The sequence below is a fragment of the Arvicola amphibius genome, chromosome 7, assembly GCF_903992535.2.
Source record: "Arvicola amphibius chromosome 7, mArvAmp1.2, whole genome shotgun sequence".
NCBI lineage: Eukaryota > Metazoa > Chordata > Mammalia > Rodentia > Cricetidae > Arvicola > Arvicola amphibius.
The window spans coordinates 1,157,302-1,175,099 of record NC_052053.1 but is presented as its reverse complement, the minus strand read 5'-3'; the positions used below and the strand labels follow the sequence as shown (position 1 = coordinate 1,175,099).

General features: G+C 40.1%; 1 protein-coding gene across 1 annotated transcript; it reads left to right on the top strand.

The window, feature by feature from the left end:
- The first annotated feature begins 283 nt into the window (after positions 1-283).
- Positions 284-1,228, top strand: LOC119819435 (olfactory receptor 1009). Its single transcript, XM_038337648.1, has one exon. The coding sequence runs from the start codon at positions 284-286 to the stop codon at positions 1,226-1,228; it is 945 nt and encodes a 314-aa protein (XP_038193576.1).
- Positions 1,229-17,798: the final 16,570 nt, after the last annotated feature.

Genomic DNA, 17,798 nt, shown 5'->3' with positions numbered 1-17,798 from the left:
AAAAATTTTAATGAAAATAACAGCAATGCTTTCCCCTCTGGACTGTAAAGGCAGTGGATGATTTTACAGGTAATGTTGAACCCTTTCATACTTACACCCCCATTTTCTCTATAATATTTTAACTCATGGTTACTCTTTGGATAACACGTATGCTAGTATATTTTGTTAATCCTAAAATCCAGTGCTGTGGCTTCAGGCTGTAGTTTCTTCTCTTGTGCATTACTGAGAGACGTGACTCTCCTATAGTTTCTCATTTTTCTTTCCATAGAGACCAGCCTTACAGATGGCGTATGACAACTACACAAGGGTCACAGAGTTCATTTTCATTGGCTTGAGATACCACCCTAGGCTGCCGGTCTTCCTCTTCTTGCTCTTTCTGCTTTTTTACCTGGTTACTATGACAGGAAACTTGGGTATGATCATTCTCATTCGTGTAGATTCTCGTCTTCACACTCCCATGTACTTTTTTCTCAGCCACCTGTCATTTGTGGACATCTGCTTCTCTTCTGTTGTGGGCCCCAAGATGCTCACAGATTTCTTTGCAGAACGGAAAGTCATCTCTTTTATGGGCTGTGCCTTGCAGCAATGGTTCTTTGGGTTCTTTGTGGCCATCGAGTGCCTTCTCTTGGCATCCATGGCCTACGACCGCTATGTGGCCATCTGTAACCCATTGTTGTACTCCGTGGCCATGTCCCAGAGACTCTGCATACAGCTGGTGATGGGACCCTATGCTGTTGGTTTCTTCAACACCATGACTCACACTACAGCTGCTTTCCGATTTCCCTTTTGTGGCTCCAACATCATCAATCATTTCTTCTGTGACATGTCTCCTATCCTCTCCGTCATATGTGCAGATATACGGATCAATAAACTGCTGGTGTTCATTGTGGCAGGAGCTGTGTTGGTTGTCAGCAGCACCACTATCTTAGTGTCCTACTTCCACATCCTCATGGCCATCCTGAGGATACGCTCTGCTGAAGGGTGGCGAAAAGCCTTCTCCACCTGCTTGTCCCATGTCACGGCGGTTTCCATTTTGTATGGGACTCTCTTTTTTATCTACGTGCGGCCAAGTGCCATCTCTTCTCTGGACCTCAATAAGGTGGTGTCCGTGTTCTACACGGCGGTGATTCCCATGCTCAACTCACTCATCTACAGCCTGAGGAATAAGGAGGTGAAAGCGGCCGTGGGCAGGACAGTCACCAAGGCCAAATTCTTCCTTAAAAACTAAATTGTCATCAAGAATGGAAAGTAGGGGCCGGGTGGTGGTGGCGCACGCCTTTAATCCCAGCACTCAGGAGGCAGAGGTAGGCGGATCTCTGTGAGTTCAAGGCCAGCCTGGTCTAGAAGAGTTAGTTCCAGGACAGGCTCCAAAGCTATAGAGAAACCCTGTCTCAAGAAACAAAACAAAACAAAACAAAACAAAACAAAACAAAACAAAAACACCCTTCAACCTCCTCCCCAGAAAATAGATTTAAGGCAAAGCTGATCAATGTGATAGAATCTACCTAGATATCATCCTAACATAATAAAGTTTGCAGAATTTATAATTGACATAATTGGCACCTTTTTATCCTTCCACATAGCTTTTATTTTACTACATAAAATACATTTTATTTTATTAAATAAAATAATTAAGCTTTATTTAATCATGTACCGAATGTTAAAACTCCTTACATAAGTGTGTTTTTCCTTTTAAATATATTTATTACTGTAAGTAAAGTAAAATCTAATAAATACAGGAACAACAGATATGAGCAGTACATTGTAGCATGTATGTCCCTTTTTCCTACATATAAAATTGAAAAAAAGGGGCAGAAGACTTCATTTAGAGTGAAAGTAATTTCAATTATTTTTCTCATTTAATTTTCTTCCTGTATAATTTATTTTCACACTAGCTTTTTTGTTTGTACATCAAAACAAAACAAACAATAGTTGATGAAGTTTATAGATAACTTTACTAACTTTCTGCCAACTTGAAAACATTAAAGAGTTAAAAAAACAAGGAAGGATCTGTATTTGATCAAAATGTCTTAGGTGCTTGTATGAAATGCTCAAAGATTAAAAAAATTCTGCTTACTTTGAAAAGATAAGATTTTATTTGAAAGTGACTTTTTGAAACAAATCAGAATCTACCATGATTTTTAATTATGCTGGTTGTATATGGTATAAAATATAATTATTTCAATTATATGCTTCTTAAGATCTATAACTGAGGAGATAAAAACAGGTCAAGCATAATGTAGTGATACAAGGAAAAACCAGACTGTGGATCTATCTCAAGCCCTGCTCAAAAGGATTTCACAATGAGGTCGCTGGGTCACAACGTGCCTGGTCAGGAGACCCTGAGGGAAAACAGCATCGTGGTCCAGCATGCCTGGTCAGGAGACCCTGAGGGAAAACAGCATCGTGGTCCAGCATGCCTGGTCTTTAGACCCTGGTGTAAAACAGTATTATAGTCCTCTTTTCTTCAGAGTGCAGTCGGACTTGCTTCAAGTGTTGGGGTCACTCTAAATACAGCACTTTGCCATGATTGAGGATAGACTGGTTTGGGTTCAGACTGGTTGCTCAGGCTCTCTCAGGAGCTGCAGACCCAGACAGGTCAGAGGGCACATAAACAAGACTGTATGCTGCAGTTATCTCGGAATGAAAGCCTGGAATCTGAGCCAAGTTGCCAAGGAAACAGAAACAGTGCCAATAGGGGAACATAAAACAGATTCATATTGTAGCTAAGAAAGTTCTTCCACTTAACTTCTGTAATTTATTTTTTTAAACAATTAGATGGAGGCTAGGATGAGCAATCTCGGATATGAGTGTGCTTACCACTTTTGGTTAAAAATAAAAGCGACTGCCTGTCACCTTAAAAACAAAAGTTATCCAAGCTTGGGCTGTACTTGACAGCAAGGTTCTTTGAGTCTCTGATTCTTTTTCAGAATTCCTGTCAACCATGGCACACACTCCTGTGTCACTGGTAATCCACTGACACTGTCACAGTGCTGGGCAAGCTTCAACTCCATGCTCACTGTCTTCCCACCTTCTCTGTCTCTTAACTGGTCTGCCACTGAAAATTTTGGTACCCAACCCTTCCGCGCACCGCGCCCCCGTGTCTGCGTTTGGTGCGCTGGCACCCAGTTCTCGAGATTCGGACAGAGACACGGGTCATCCTTGAATTCCCTAAGAATGCCCCCTTTATTGTGTTCAGGGGCAGATTATATAGAGATAGCCACGCCCCAGCCAAACCCACCAGAAACCACTCTCCTGCCATCAGGAACTCCTGAAGGTCTTGTGCTCAGAGCAGCTGTAGGCACTCAGATCAGGGGATTACAAGAAATTCAGGATCTGGGGTCTCACTGCTCCCAACACAACCAAATGTCTTTAATAATATAAAATGATAAAATAGCACGAGAGAGTCTTATATTTTCATCCTCTAGTTTGTGATTCTTCAATTGTGTAGTTAACCTGGTGTTTTAACTGTCTGATTTATTTTTTTTTTAACTGAGAACCCTTTTGGCTGTTGGAAGATACAGTCTCCTCCCCTTGCAATTGTGATAAAAATCCATCCTGTATGGGGATCAAGTTTATATTTATTTATTAGGTTCGGTAAGGTTTTCTGGCTTTTAAAAACATGACTATTTTGAACTAGGATGTCTCTAATAGAAATTCCTGCCAACAGTAGGATTGCCTAAAGAGAAAAGGACCTAGATACACTTCAGCTAGTTAATAGAGTAAAAATAGCTTATAGAGCTGGGAAGACGGCTCAGTGGGTACCGTCAGGACCCAAGTTCAGAGCCCCAGAACTCATGTAAAATTGATGCAGAATTTCACATCTGTAGAGCCAGCTTCCTTGGAAGGTGGAGACAGGAGAACCTTCCAGAAGATTGTAGGTCAGCTACTCTGCCAGTAACTATGGAGAACAATATGAGATTCTATCTCAAACAAGATGGAAAATACAAGCTAATGATTGAGTCTTTCTTCTGACCTTCTTCACACATGTACCTAAGCTTGAACATACACATGCACATACATGCACATGTACACACACACACACACACACACACACACACACACACACATACACACTCACAGATGCACAGACAAAACATGTGGGGGACTCTTAGAAGAGCTTCCAGGGAAAGCAAACACACCTGCAATGTTCCCATGGTTCCAGGCTACTCAATGATGTTTCTGAGTCACAGGCAAAGGAATAGCTATTTAGGCAGGATTTGTGTTTCTACCTCATTTGCCACCATTGCTATTGCTTCCTTTACTTGGAAAAGAAAACATAACTGTATATACCCTGTGATCTGCATTCTGCTTTCAGATGACACTCTTTCTTTCTTTCTTCCTTCTTTCTTTCTCTCTCTCTCTCTCTCTCTCTCTCTCTCTCTCTCCCCTCTCTCTCTCTCTCCCTCCCTCCCTCCCTCCCTCCCTCCCTCCCTCTCCTTCCTTCCTTCCTTCCTTCCTTCCTTCCTTCCTTCCTTCCTTCCTTCCTTCCTTCCTTCCTTTTTTTTGAGTCAGGGTTTCACTGTAGTTTTGGAGCCTGTGCTGGAACTCACTTTGTAGACCAGACTGGCCTTGAACTCACAGAGATCTGCCTGCCTCTGTCTCCCTAGTGCTGGGATTAGAGGACTGTGCTGCCACCTCCTGGTGGCAGCTGAATTCCTAATCACAGAATTTGATATTATGGAGTACTTTCATATATTGATTTTATTTTTGTACGATTTAAATGAGGAAATATACAATGCTATTTAACTGAAACTCTCAAATGAAAAAGAAACATAACAAAAGCTACTTTGTTAACTTGGCCAACAGTCAATCATATACCCACACTGATTATTGGCGTACTGAAGCTCAGCTCAGGACACATGTTCACTGGGGTGACTGGGGTGGCATTGGGGCATGACTGGTTCAACCAGTAAGGGTATTGGGTTACTTCAAGTCTCCACTATGACTGATCCTATGACTCTATATCACTGTTTCTCGGAAAATGTGCGTCTATTTCCATGTTGACCAAAGGCCAGAGAGTTGGAACTAACCTCTATTCCTTCAAGGTCGTTGTATTTCTTCCTCAAACAAAGATCCCGCCTGGATTTAGACCAGAGAGTTCTGTTCTCTCAAGGTTATTGTCAACAGGTGTGGCTAATAGCCAGGCCTTGTGCTTCCAGAAAAGAGAAGTAGATTTGCTCCTACCTCAAACAAAAGTCTAGGGATCCAACAAAGTTTCAGTTCCCTTAAAGAGACAACTTTGGAATCTACCTGGGATTTACAGAATGGTCTAGGGTGTCAGCGTGACTTGTTTTGTTCTAGCAACAGAATGTTTAACTATGGGTGTAGCCTGCAACCTTCAGTTTGTCTGTTCATTTCTTTTTATCATATTAATTCAGTTTTTGTCTTACTCCCACCTTTTGGGGTTAGGGATATTTAAAGCAATTGGAAATTAAAGGCAGGAGATTTTTCAGTACTCACTGGGATTCCCTCCTGATACTATCCTATATGTTTCTCTGTTTTACTATTTCCATTCATGTCTTCATATTCTTTACTATATTTCTAAATCCCCACGCCTCTACCCTGGCCAGAGGTATTTTGTCGAGGCTGGTCCCCGACATCTACCCACAGGACAGTTTGATCCTGGCGTCCTGGGAAGCCGTGAAGATGAGAGACACACAAAAGAAACACGTGTTTAGATTTTGTTCATTTCCAAATACATGGGTGTGGGGGACACTGCCCTTATGAGGTGTACCATTGGGATAATAAGGTGAGACAGAAAGAATCACTAGGAAAGACAGAAGCCAATTGCACTACATTTAACTCTGTAGTATAAATATATATATGGAAGAATCCCAATGTCGATTACTAAAATTTTCACATAAAATCTCAGTTTTATCTATAAATCTAAGTACCTCAGCCAACGTGCATGACTACGTTTCTCGGTTTCCCTTTAGGCTTAGACTATTACACTGTGATCAATACTAACCAATGACAGCTCTTGGTGGAAGATGAATGACATGATTGTCCAGTCTCCTGTTGTTGTTGCCGTGTGACCAAGTACAAGTGATATACACCAGCGGAATATTTGTGAGTGCTCTGGGAAATCCTAGATGTTCACGCTAGTGTTTCTATCCCTGACATATTTAAATTATCCAGGGTGTGGACTATTGGCTGGACCTTGTGTGATCATTTTGGATTATAGCAGCCTAGTCCTCTGGATCTTATAAGCGTCTTACATCCATCATCTGTGATGTTTCTCTAGCTTTAGGTTAATAAATACTCTTTCAAAATGTCTTTATACCCTGGATTTTTTTACCAACTTAGTTTTAGACTTTACCTGTATTTTATTTAGAATATTAGAGTCAAACTTTTTCTATAATAGGGTATTCACAACATGAACCATTTCACAGAACTAATGAGAATCTCTCTCTCTCTCTCTCTCTCTCTCTCTCTCTCTCTCTCTCTCTCTCTCTCTCTCTCTCTCTCTCTCATCTCTCTCTCTCTCTCTCTCTCTCTCTCTCTCTCTCTCTCTCTCTCTCTCTCTCTCTCTCTCTCTCTCTCTCTCTTCCCCTCCCCCCCTCAAGTCATCACCTGCTTGGGAAGTATCAGGTGTGTTCAATAAAGGAAGGCCTTTATTGTGAGTAGCAATTTCTTACGATGCTATTGCCGCATCTGGCCATTAGATGGCAGCATCAGCACGGAAACAACATTTAAAACGTCCTGTCCATGTTTCTGTTCTTGTATTAGGGAGATGACAGGCTTGGAGAAACGGTTTGTGTGGGCTGAGAGATCAAGCAAAGTTTAGAGTGTGCCTGTGTGCACTGACTCCCTAGTGAAAGGCCGGCACTTTGATTGGCTTATGAACTTTCCTCATCATGTAATAATCATTTAATCCTCACGGATGGGTGTTGACCTAATTATAGAGGATAAAAGGTTTCCTACGGCATGCAAAAGAGCTTGTATATACCCATCCTAGAGACACAGAGTTTAGCTCCGACTTGTCAAACATCCTTACGTGTCTGCTGCCATCCGAGCAATAACAGATAAGACAGCTCTGCTCTCTTAGTTGAAAATATCTTTCCTAGTTGGTCCTTCTCTACTTCTAAGGTGCACAAAAAAGTGTTTGCCGTTGCTTTCATTGCTCTTCCTGTAGTTGGCTATTAGAATATTGATGAATTTCTTGCATATCACCATAGAACCTTCACCTGGCGATGGATGGAGATAGAGTCAGAGCCCCACATTGGAGCACCGGACTGAGCTCCCAAGGCCCTGATGAGGAGCAGAAGGAGAGAGAATATGAGCAAGAAAGTCAGGACCGTGAGGGGTGCGTTCACCCATGGAGACGGTGGGACAAAACTAACGGGAGACCACCAAGTCCAGTTGGAATGGGACTGATGGAACAGGGGACCAAACCGGACTCTCTGAATGTGGCCGACGGTGGAGGAGGACTGAGAAGCCATGGACAATGGCGATGAGCTTTGATTCTATGGCATGGACGGACTCGCTGTGAGCCTTGTCAGTTTGGTTGCTCACCTTCCTGGACCTGGGGAGAGTTGGGAGGACCTTGGACTTAACATAGAGTAGGGAACCCTGATGTCTCTTTGGCCTGGAGAGGGAGGGAGTGGGGGTATGGGTGGAGGGGAGGGGAGGGAAGGGGGAGGAGGGGAGGAGATGGAAATTTTTAATGAAATAAAAAGAAAGAATTGAGGCTGGGAAAACCTCCAAGTAAGGTCAGTTATGCCAGGGCAGCACCGTCGACCTGTTTGGTCTTAAACATTAGGAGAATTGAATTTGTATCTTTTCTTGTCAATGTCGACATTAAAGAAAAGTGAACCGCACAGTGTGTTATTTAGACATGAGTGATTTTTTTTTTTTTTTTAATTTCTTCTCTAACTTGATTCATTCTTGGCTTTCTACGTTTCTCCACCAGATGTGTGCCTACCTGGTAGACTCAGATGAGGTAATAAAATAATGAAAATCAGTTCTAATATTTGAACTACTTACTGGATAATCAGAAAGGACTAGAGTGTCTAAGGTTGAGTTGTGGGACACATCATTAATTGGAAAGTGTGCGGCAAGGTCAGTGAGATGGCTTAATGTTTTTTGTTTTTTTTTTTTTTTTTTTTGGATTTTCGAGACAGGGTTTCCCTGTAGTTTCTAGAGCCTGTCCTGGAACTAGCTCTTGTAGACCAGGCTGGCCTCGAACTCAGAGATCCGCCTGCCTCTGCCTCCCGAGTGCTGGGATTAAAGGCGTGCGCCACCACCGCCCGGCCTGTTTTTTTTGTTTTTTTTTTTTTTTTTAAATGGAACGGCTCTGCCAGACTTGTCTGCATTTAATGTTCATAAAAACAAAACAAAACAAAACAACAATCAATAAAAAAAAAACCCACCCAAGGCAGGTATTCCTACCAGTTCTGTTTTCACAAGAAACGGGTCGGATGCTGAAGTGGCTCATCTCACACCACACAGTTTAACCTCGGTCTGCCCTGCAGTCAGTCCTCAGGGTGCTGACATCCAGAACCTTCTCAGCTCCAGTGTACTCCTTCCAAATAGAAAGGCTCGAGTCAAGTAAAGAAGAAAACGTGTGAATCCACAGATAGAGCCTTGTATTGGACCAGTCTTGCCCTTGCCACTTATCTTCCTTGACGGTAATTTTCACGTCATAAAAGCTATCCCCACCTTGTTGTTGGGGTATTGCTAATTCATCTCATGTATCTCTATATAGTCCCACTGAGATGGCTTACCTTTAAAAGTTCTTGCTGCCAAGCCTGACACCTTGAGTTTGGTCCAAGGAATGCACACAGTGGAAGAGAGGAACTCACTCTCGCAGGTCATAGTCTGACCTCCATGCGCTAGGACACACACATGCACACCAAACACAAAATTAAATAACTAAAACTATTCTGTAAAATAAAATAAAATATGATATGACAACATTAAATTTATTTAAAATAACAAAAATCATTTTAAAAAGTTTGAACGAGAGATTTGATTTTACTTCCATAGGACATTTATTTTATTTTAGATTTTAGAACAGAAATGACAATGACAATATCCTAGACAAGTATTATTTTTTCAGGATTCTATCCATTATCAGGAGAAAATTGGTTATGAATTCATCTATTATCATATAACCTTATTTTCCCCCTAAAATTGATGAAAACCATCTTATTTTAGATTGAATGTGGAGGCAACATGACCAGAATAAAAATATAACCTCAAAATTTAAATTTATACTTTGGATAGCAATAAAACAATTATTCATAACACCATGAAAACTTGTTGAATTACATAAGCAGAAAAATGTGGATATTTCAATTACTCCATTCTTTCTTTATATTACACAATGAAGACAGGCATGTTTACAATTTCAAACTATACGTAGCTTTATAAGATTCATTTAAAATATTAGAGATGTTTAAAGAACAGTTAAATTTCACAGCTCCTTATAAATAGTATGTCAGAGATTACTTATATAAGACATTGATGTCTTGTTAAAATGGAGGGAGGGCTACAACAAACATACTATGTTATCATGTTAAAAACCCAAGGTACTTTTTGGGAAACTTGATAAAGTTACAATGTAGTTTTCTACATGGAAAAAAAGTGTCCAACATTAGTCATTTAAAGTGTAAACGTAGACATAAGTTAAAAAAGAATGTATTTAAATTTTGGACTAACACATAATCATTTATTTTGTGAAACTTATAAAATGATATCTTTTAAAATATTTCTTTAAGTTATTGAGATAATAATTATATCATTTCACCCTTGTCTTTCCTCTCTTCCAGTGATGTTGTTTTTGATTTATACATTCTTTTAAAATTTAAATTGGGCTTTCTGATAATTTTATACATAAGTACTGTATTTATATCATTTCTATCCCTTTCTCTCTCCCTTCACCTTCTCTTTATCCTTTCATTCCTTCTCAAATTCATGACTTCATTCTTATTATTGTTACGTCAACATCTATGTTTATTATATATTTATTACTGTTACACTCATATATATAATTATTATATAATATGTATTATATATTCCATTTAATGCTGCCCAAAATGTTCACGTTTTTAGGTGACCGCTTGGAATTGAAAAACCTATTGGGGGCCTCAGCTCTATAGAGAGTTGATTCTCTTAAGCAGCCATTATTGCCTAAAGTTTGTCATCTAGGTGTGGGACTTTGTGAGATTTCTTCCGTCTACATTGGCATATAAACTGGCATTGTTATTATGCAAGTCTTATTCACTGACAATGTTGTTGAAATTCCATGATACAGCATCCTTGTCATGTCTGGAAGACACTCTGCCCCACATAGAAGCACCGGATTGAGCTCCCAAGGTCCTGATGAGGAGCAAAAGGAGGCCTGATGAGGAGCAAAAGGAGGGAGATCATGAGCAAGGAAGTCAGGACCGTGAGGAGTGCATTTACCCATTGAGACGGTGGGACAGATCTAACGGGAGACCACCAAGTCCAGTTGGAATGGGACTGATGGAACAGGGGACCAAACCGGACTCTCTGAATGTGGCTGACGATAGAGGAGGACTGAGAAACCAAGGACAACGGCCATGAGCATGAACTCTACAGCATGGACAGGCTCACTGTGAGCCTTGTCAGTTTGGTTGCTCACCTTCCTGGACTTAGGGGGAGCTGGAAGGACCTTGGACTTAACATAGTGAAGGGAACCCTGATGGATCTTTGGCTTGGAGAGGGGCGGAGTGGGGGTATGTGTGGAAGGGAGGGGAGGGAAGGGGGAGGAGGAGGGGAGGAGATGGAAATTTTTAATAAAAAAAATGAGGAAAAAAATAAAATAAAATGTATGTGATAATCTAAAAAAATTTAAGAACTGCAAAAAAAATAAAAGGAGCTTCTCTAACTAAGAGTGAGAGCTACACTTATATTGAGAGATTTGGATTGCAGACTTTGCAAACTTGAGTTTGAATATCCGTCCACCTTGGCAACCATTTGTTGTTTCCCAAATCTTTGTCTCTGTTGGTATACACTAATTCTCTCCAATTATTGCTTTGCTGCATTTTTTTAAGGATTGATTCTCTGAGCTGCCAGATCCAAACAATGAATTTAATATATACATAAAGACTGACTCTGCTGTTCCTTGCTGAAGTAGGTCTAACCTTGTGACAATTAATTTCTAGGAATAGGATTTTTGACCTAAATATGTTACCTATAGCACCAATGGGATTCTCAAATGCTGATAGATACATATTTGCAATTGACTGTCTTCACTAGTTTCTTTCTGCCATTATGTTCAACAAATTACTTTTGACTCATGTATTATGGAAAGGAAAACTATGTAAGTAATTGTGTGTGCTTAGATGTGTGTGTTCTCGTGTGCATGTGTATGTGTAAAAGACAGAGGTCAAAGTTGGGTGTTTTCCTCTATCAGCCCCCACATTCATTTTGGATTTAGTCTCCCAGTGAGTTTGTGGCTTTTATTTCAGCTAGACTGGCTGATGAGTAAGCACCAGGAATATGTCTATGTCCACCCCATCACTGTGAGATTACAGATGTGTGCCACAGGACCCAGCTTTTAGTTTGTGCTGAGAATCTGAACACAATTTCTCATGCTTGTGCAGTAAACACTTTAAACACTGAGCCTCCTCTCAACCCTTTAGATACTTAGTTTTGACTGATAATTTAAATACTAGTGAATTAAGTTTCAACACTAAAATTATAGGAGTTGTTTCTATTTTTTTCTGGAGGGAAGGGCCGAGAACAGAGTTTCTTAGTCTAGAGTCAATCATTTGGATTTGACCGGAACCACCTGATCTAGCTGCAGTTAAGAGTGAGCCCAGGATTGAGAAGGAAAAAGGGAACCACACAATGGTGACTTTGTATGTATTGATTTCTTTTATGTAACATGCACACACTCAATAATCATCTTGTGCAATTCCTCACTGATGAATCCATAACTTCCTTTTACATGGAGGGGATGAGAATTCTAGAGTTTTTGATAGTTGCTCCAGATCAAAAGGTGGTATTTCAGTTTGACTATCTAGAAAGACTTCTGCTATTCACATGATGAAGATCTGAATTTCACTCTCTCCTATAGCTTTCTGTTTTTAGTATTTGATCTGTTGGTTGTTGTGAATTGAATGTGTTATGTTGTATTCTGTTTTGTTTGTAGGGTAAAGAATCAAGGGCTAAGATGACAAGACGTAAGTTAATGAACAATAATGTTACATATTGACCTTTCTGCCTTTCACCAACCTGGCTGTCATTAGAACTGAGACTTCTCTGCTATCTACCACGTCCTGGGAGATGACGTCAGAGCTGAACACCAATTAACACCCAGGAAGTTTTAATTGTCCCTATTAATTGGTTTCTCTGAAACTTGTTTAGAAGTATGACAGATCGTTTATTTAGTTTTCTAATTATTTTTCTCTGGGCACCCGATAAGTCTTAATTATGCTCACGGCATCTTGTTAGAATGATCTGTAGGAATTGTTTGTCTTTGGAGACCCAGTCCTGCACTGGTAATAAGAGTTTAAATTAATGGTTTCTCTGGAGTGTTAAGTACTGTAGCCCAGGCTCCAAATTCATGAAATTTATGTAGTTATGAGAATGCTTGACTAAAAAGTATACACTACATGTGATCTGTGATGTTCCTTTTCTTTGTTAAATGAGGGAATCAAATAATAAATAGGGAATTAACCTGTTTTTCTATATAGAATAAGTTATGATCATAAGCAGGTCTAGGACCTGACCTTTCTGATGTTTTAGAGTAACATGATATGTGCTCAAAAAGGCAGGATAGAAAGGGCATAAGGACAAAGGATGGGAGTATGTTGGGGGGAAGAATGGAAGGGGAGGGAAGACAGAAAGGAAAGGAAAACAAGCTCAAATAGATGTCAAACTAGAAAGGGAATATTACATATTTTATGATTAACTTATAGTTTTTCTAAAGGACTTAATATTTTAAAGATAAAATCTATATTGTGATAATTATGAAACTCCTGATATGGCAGTGAGGTGCTTGTTGGACATGAGAGCCCATATTTCCTGAAGAAGCCAGTTAGTGGAGGAAACAGCTTTGTTCTCTCAGGGGAACACTGGCTGGCACTGTTCTAGTCTTTCTCTATTTTTATCCACATGGTTGTTTGTGAATTTATCTAGATGTTTTCGCTGAGAAATGTTTGCTAGAAAATTGATGGGTATACTATGTTTTAGATATGTATTTATATATTTATATGCATAAACATTTTATTTCTTGTGCTTGGAAAGTCATTGTGTATATACACATTTACCATAGCACACATTTAAATTATCTCAGTGGAGATTCAGAAAAGAATATTCTCATGCACTGCTCGGGCCCCAGGTTGAAGTAGGGAGCTCTAAAGATCCTATCAGATATGCAGTTTGCTAATACTTTCTTCCATTCTGTAGTTGATCCCTTTTAGTTTGGCATACTCCATTGGTCCATTTTAGGTTTTGTTTTTCTTTTTACCTAAAAATTTCCTTACGTGTTTCAACCCCCGAGTGCTACTTTAAATCTAGTAGTTCCATAGTTTAATTCTTAGAATTATGTTTTTAAGCCACTGAGTGTTGAATGTTTGATAAGGTGAGGGATATGGATTAATTTTATTTACCTCCATGTAAATACTCAGTTTTCCCCATGCAATTTATTTAAAAAAAAATCCCCTCATTTCTACAATGTGCAGTCATGGCACATTTGTTTAATAACAGATTGTATGTAGTTCTTGATTGTGTATATATTTTGTTTACCTATGGATCTATTTTAACGCTAGTGTTTTACTCTTTTGGTCACTATTACTTGATAGTTTAGTTTGGGTTAAGACTACTTTGACTCTGATATTTTTTTGTGATTTCATATAAATCCTAGGTGTTTTTCTGTTTTCGTGAGGTGTGACAGTAATATTTTTGTCATGGTGTTTCATCACAGCAATAGAAACCCTAACAGACACAGACACATAACATTTCTCTCTCTCCCTTTCTTCCCTCTATCCCCCCTCTCTTAAAAGAAGTTTAATCACTTGGACTGACAGTGCTCATTACAAGAACTGTAGACTAAGAAAACCACAGTACCAGACATGAACTTCCCTTTGAAGGCTTGGCTGGGGTAGTCCAGGTGACTCTCAAAACAATATTATCCATGTAGACCTTGGGGTTGATGGTGGACCCTTATTGCTGAAGAGACCATCTATTTAGGACATAGAACTTGGGTCTAGAGCTGGATTTGACCTGAAAGCCTCTTTCCTGTGGCATATCTCTCATGGTACCAAAGTTTACTATGACCAAAGGAAGGAAGCAATTAAAGGGTCTGAACCAGATAAAATACCTATGAACCTATGGACAACACCTATGAACAGCAATTACCAGCATGACAGGTTATGTTAAAAGGGGCAAACAGTGGCACTCCCAGGCTGGTAGTAGCCAGCAGCTGTCTAGTTGGCTCTAAGGCCCACTTGACAGAAGGAAAATCATGCATGGTACTAAAAACCTAGCTATATTTCCTCGGCTGGTGAGAGCATGGATCTTAGACTAGAATGGACTACCAGCAGTTTGCTAGAAGACTATAATTACTACATTCTGAATCTTATCCTTATACCTATAGGTAAGTATAGTGATCAGTGCTGTTGAAGAAGCTTCACTTTACAGCAAGTGAAGACCATCCCAGAAATCCAGAACTAGACAAAACATCTCCACCCATCACAGTTCCTGCTCAGGGAACATCTTAGAAGAGGGTGTGGAAATACTGTAAAAGCAAGACTATCAGGAATCCTGTGGAACAGTTTCTCCTAGAACTGTTTGCACAAACAGGACTGGAACAGTGGGCAGTGTCAACAGATATGTTAATGTGGAAGGCGAAAGTTACGTGTGGTGCTTCCCCTTGGTAAAGAACGATGAACAATTAATGCCTGCTGGTAGGAGAGTTAGACTTTTCCAGAGATGAGCCCAGTTATCAGTTGTTCAATACAGAGGGCATGCTTGTTTAAACACACACACACACACACAAACACACACTCACCATGTGCCAAATATAATAATAATAACAACAACAACAAAGAGGCTATCCATGCTTTGTTGATACCTACGGGAGACCTGCTTCTTCTGGAACTGAGACAGTGAATGGGGGTGGTGGAGAGCAGAGAGGTGAGGGAGAGAATGTGAGGATGTGAGGAGAGGAGAGAGGAGAAACTGGAGTCCTACTGTCAGGATGTAAAATAAAATAATACCTTTAATTTTAAAACACCTATCAGCTTGAGAGGGATGGCAACATGGAGGGACTTAAAAGAGGATAATTGTGAGGACTTGGAGGGTAAAAAAAGATGAGGGAATGATATAATGCCATTTCAATTTAAAATATTTAAAAATATGTTCATAATAAATATATTGATAAGGTAAGCGCAACAGATATTCAAAATGAACTGATAAATCATTACAGATCAGGCCTCCATCTTCTCTAACTGAAAATATTTTTAACAGTACCTATGATTCCTTCTACCATTTTTTTTTTAGCAAGGATACACCTGAATACATTTTTTAAAGATGCATATCAGTAAAATGGAGAGCACTGAATACAGAGTTTATCAGTTTGTTTTAGTGATTATCTGAATGTTAATAATTATAACAACTCAATAAATATTTATGAAATGCTGCCTTGCTAAGAATGAATTTAGGGCAGGGAAAAAAACAGGGGACTCACTTCCTTGGACTTGTGGTTCTGGGGACACACGGGACAAGTTTCCATCCTAAACACACGCAGATTTTACAGCATAGTAAAAAGTTGGAGATCCTTGGTTTTAGAGATTTTGACGTGTACAGATTCTCTGAGAGTATTCAGTGCATCAGAGCTCATCTATTGGAAGATGTAGCTCCCTGTCTATCATGTGGATGGAGATGCTGACCACAGACGTTGCACCACAAGATGGCATGAATTCTCCAGAAGAAGAAAAAGAAAACAAAAAGAAAAAAAAGCAAGTTCCAATTTTGTTGCCCATATAGTCATTGAAGAAGCATGGCCAAGCTCCCAGTGGCTAGCGCCTTAAAGAAAACTGGATTCGCCTGACCTGCACTACCCAACCTCTTCCCCATCCACAGAAGCCACTTCAGCATCCTTATGAAAAATGTTAAAAGTTCTCTTTGATGGCTTTCTGTCTAAGCTGTTACCTTTTGGGGGTGTGGGGGTGGGAGTAGGGTGGGGATAGGGGTTGTCACAAAAGCCTTCTATGTACCTTTTTCTCAGCTGTGAGTCTATGGTCATCAATGCCTGGACAAAGTAGCTTCTTTGTCCTTTACAGCTAGTGGGAGCACAGAGAATAGACAAACACATGGTTTCTGGCAACACCGTGGTCCAAAAACACCCTCATGATCTCCCATCAGCACATGCCACAGACCTCAGCTTGGTCTCCAGGGACAGCACAGACCATGGACATAAACATGGACCTCTAATGCTGGCCAGGCCACATAAACGATCCTAGCTTTTTTTTAGCAGCATAGATCAAGGACATCAACACAATCCAGGTGACAGTGCAGGCTACGCAAATCAATATGGCCCTGTCCCTTAGTGTCATTACATCCGTGGACATCAATATGACTTTAGGCAGAAGCACAGGCCAATGACATCTGCATGGCTTTAGGCAGTAACATGGGCCACAGACATCAACAGAGAACCCGGCTGCACTAGGACATGGCCCATACATGGCCCTGGATCAGCAGCGGCAGGGACCGAGACGTCAGCATGGCCTCAGGTGGAATTGCAGGCCGCTCACATTGATATGAACCCCAGTGGCAGCATGGTACAGGGTCATAGTTTTGTTTTGTTGTTTTATAATATTGCCAAGGCTAAATTTTAATTTCAAATTCATGGGTACTGTATTATTTTGTGCCTCTTACTAAAAATTCCAAATTCCACTGAAACCCATAGAAGTAAAAGATGACTACTTTCCTTCAAACTTCTACTTCATGGTTGCTCCTTCTCAAGCTCAACTTGTAAGTCCCCTTTTTTTAAAAAGGCATTTGATTTTTTTGAGAATATAATTATAACATTTCCCCCTTTCCTTTAGTTCCTCCAAACCTTTTCATATACCCCTCCTCCCTTTTTAAAATTCATGGCCCCATTTTAAACTGGTATTGCATGCATGCATGTGATCTCTCTCTCTCTCTCTCTCTCTCTCTCTCTCTCTATCAATCTATCTAATTTTAACCTATCTACTTAGGGTTGCTGTTGCAGTGATGAAAACACCATGATCAAGAAACTTAGGAAAGATATAGTTTATTCAGCTTCCACTTCCGCAGGACTGTTCATACTGAAGGAAGTCAGGACAGAAACTCAACCAGGGCAGGAACCTGGTGGCAGGAGCTGCTGCAGAAGCCAAGGAGTGGTGCTGCTTACTGATTTGTTCTCAGAGCTTCTTTTTCCTGCCTTCTTCTAGAAACCAGGACCAACATCTTATGGATAGTACTGCTTACCATTGGCTGCACCATTTCTCATCAGTCACTAATTAAGAAAATGCCTTACAGCTGGATCTTATGAAGGCATTTTCAGAATAGAAGTTCCTTCTATTAAGATGTCTCTAGCTTGTGTCTTGTATACATACAACTAGCCAGGATGGACACACACATGCACACACACACCTAAATATAACCTGTTCCTTCCACAGAATGCTACTTGTATGTATGTTTTCAGGACTGAGCATTTGACTCTGGACAACCAATTAGTGTGCTCTTCATTGAGGAAGGCTAACTCTCCAGCTCCCAGCTTTTCTCAGTTTTATTTATTTATTTATTTATTTATTTATTCAAAAATTTACACTTCCTCTCCTTCTCCCACTCCC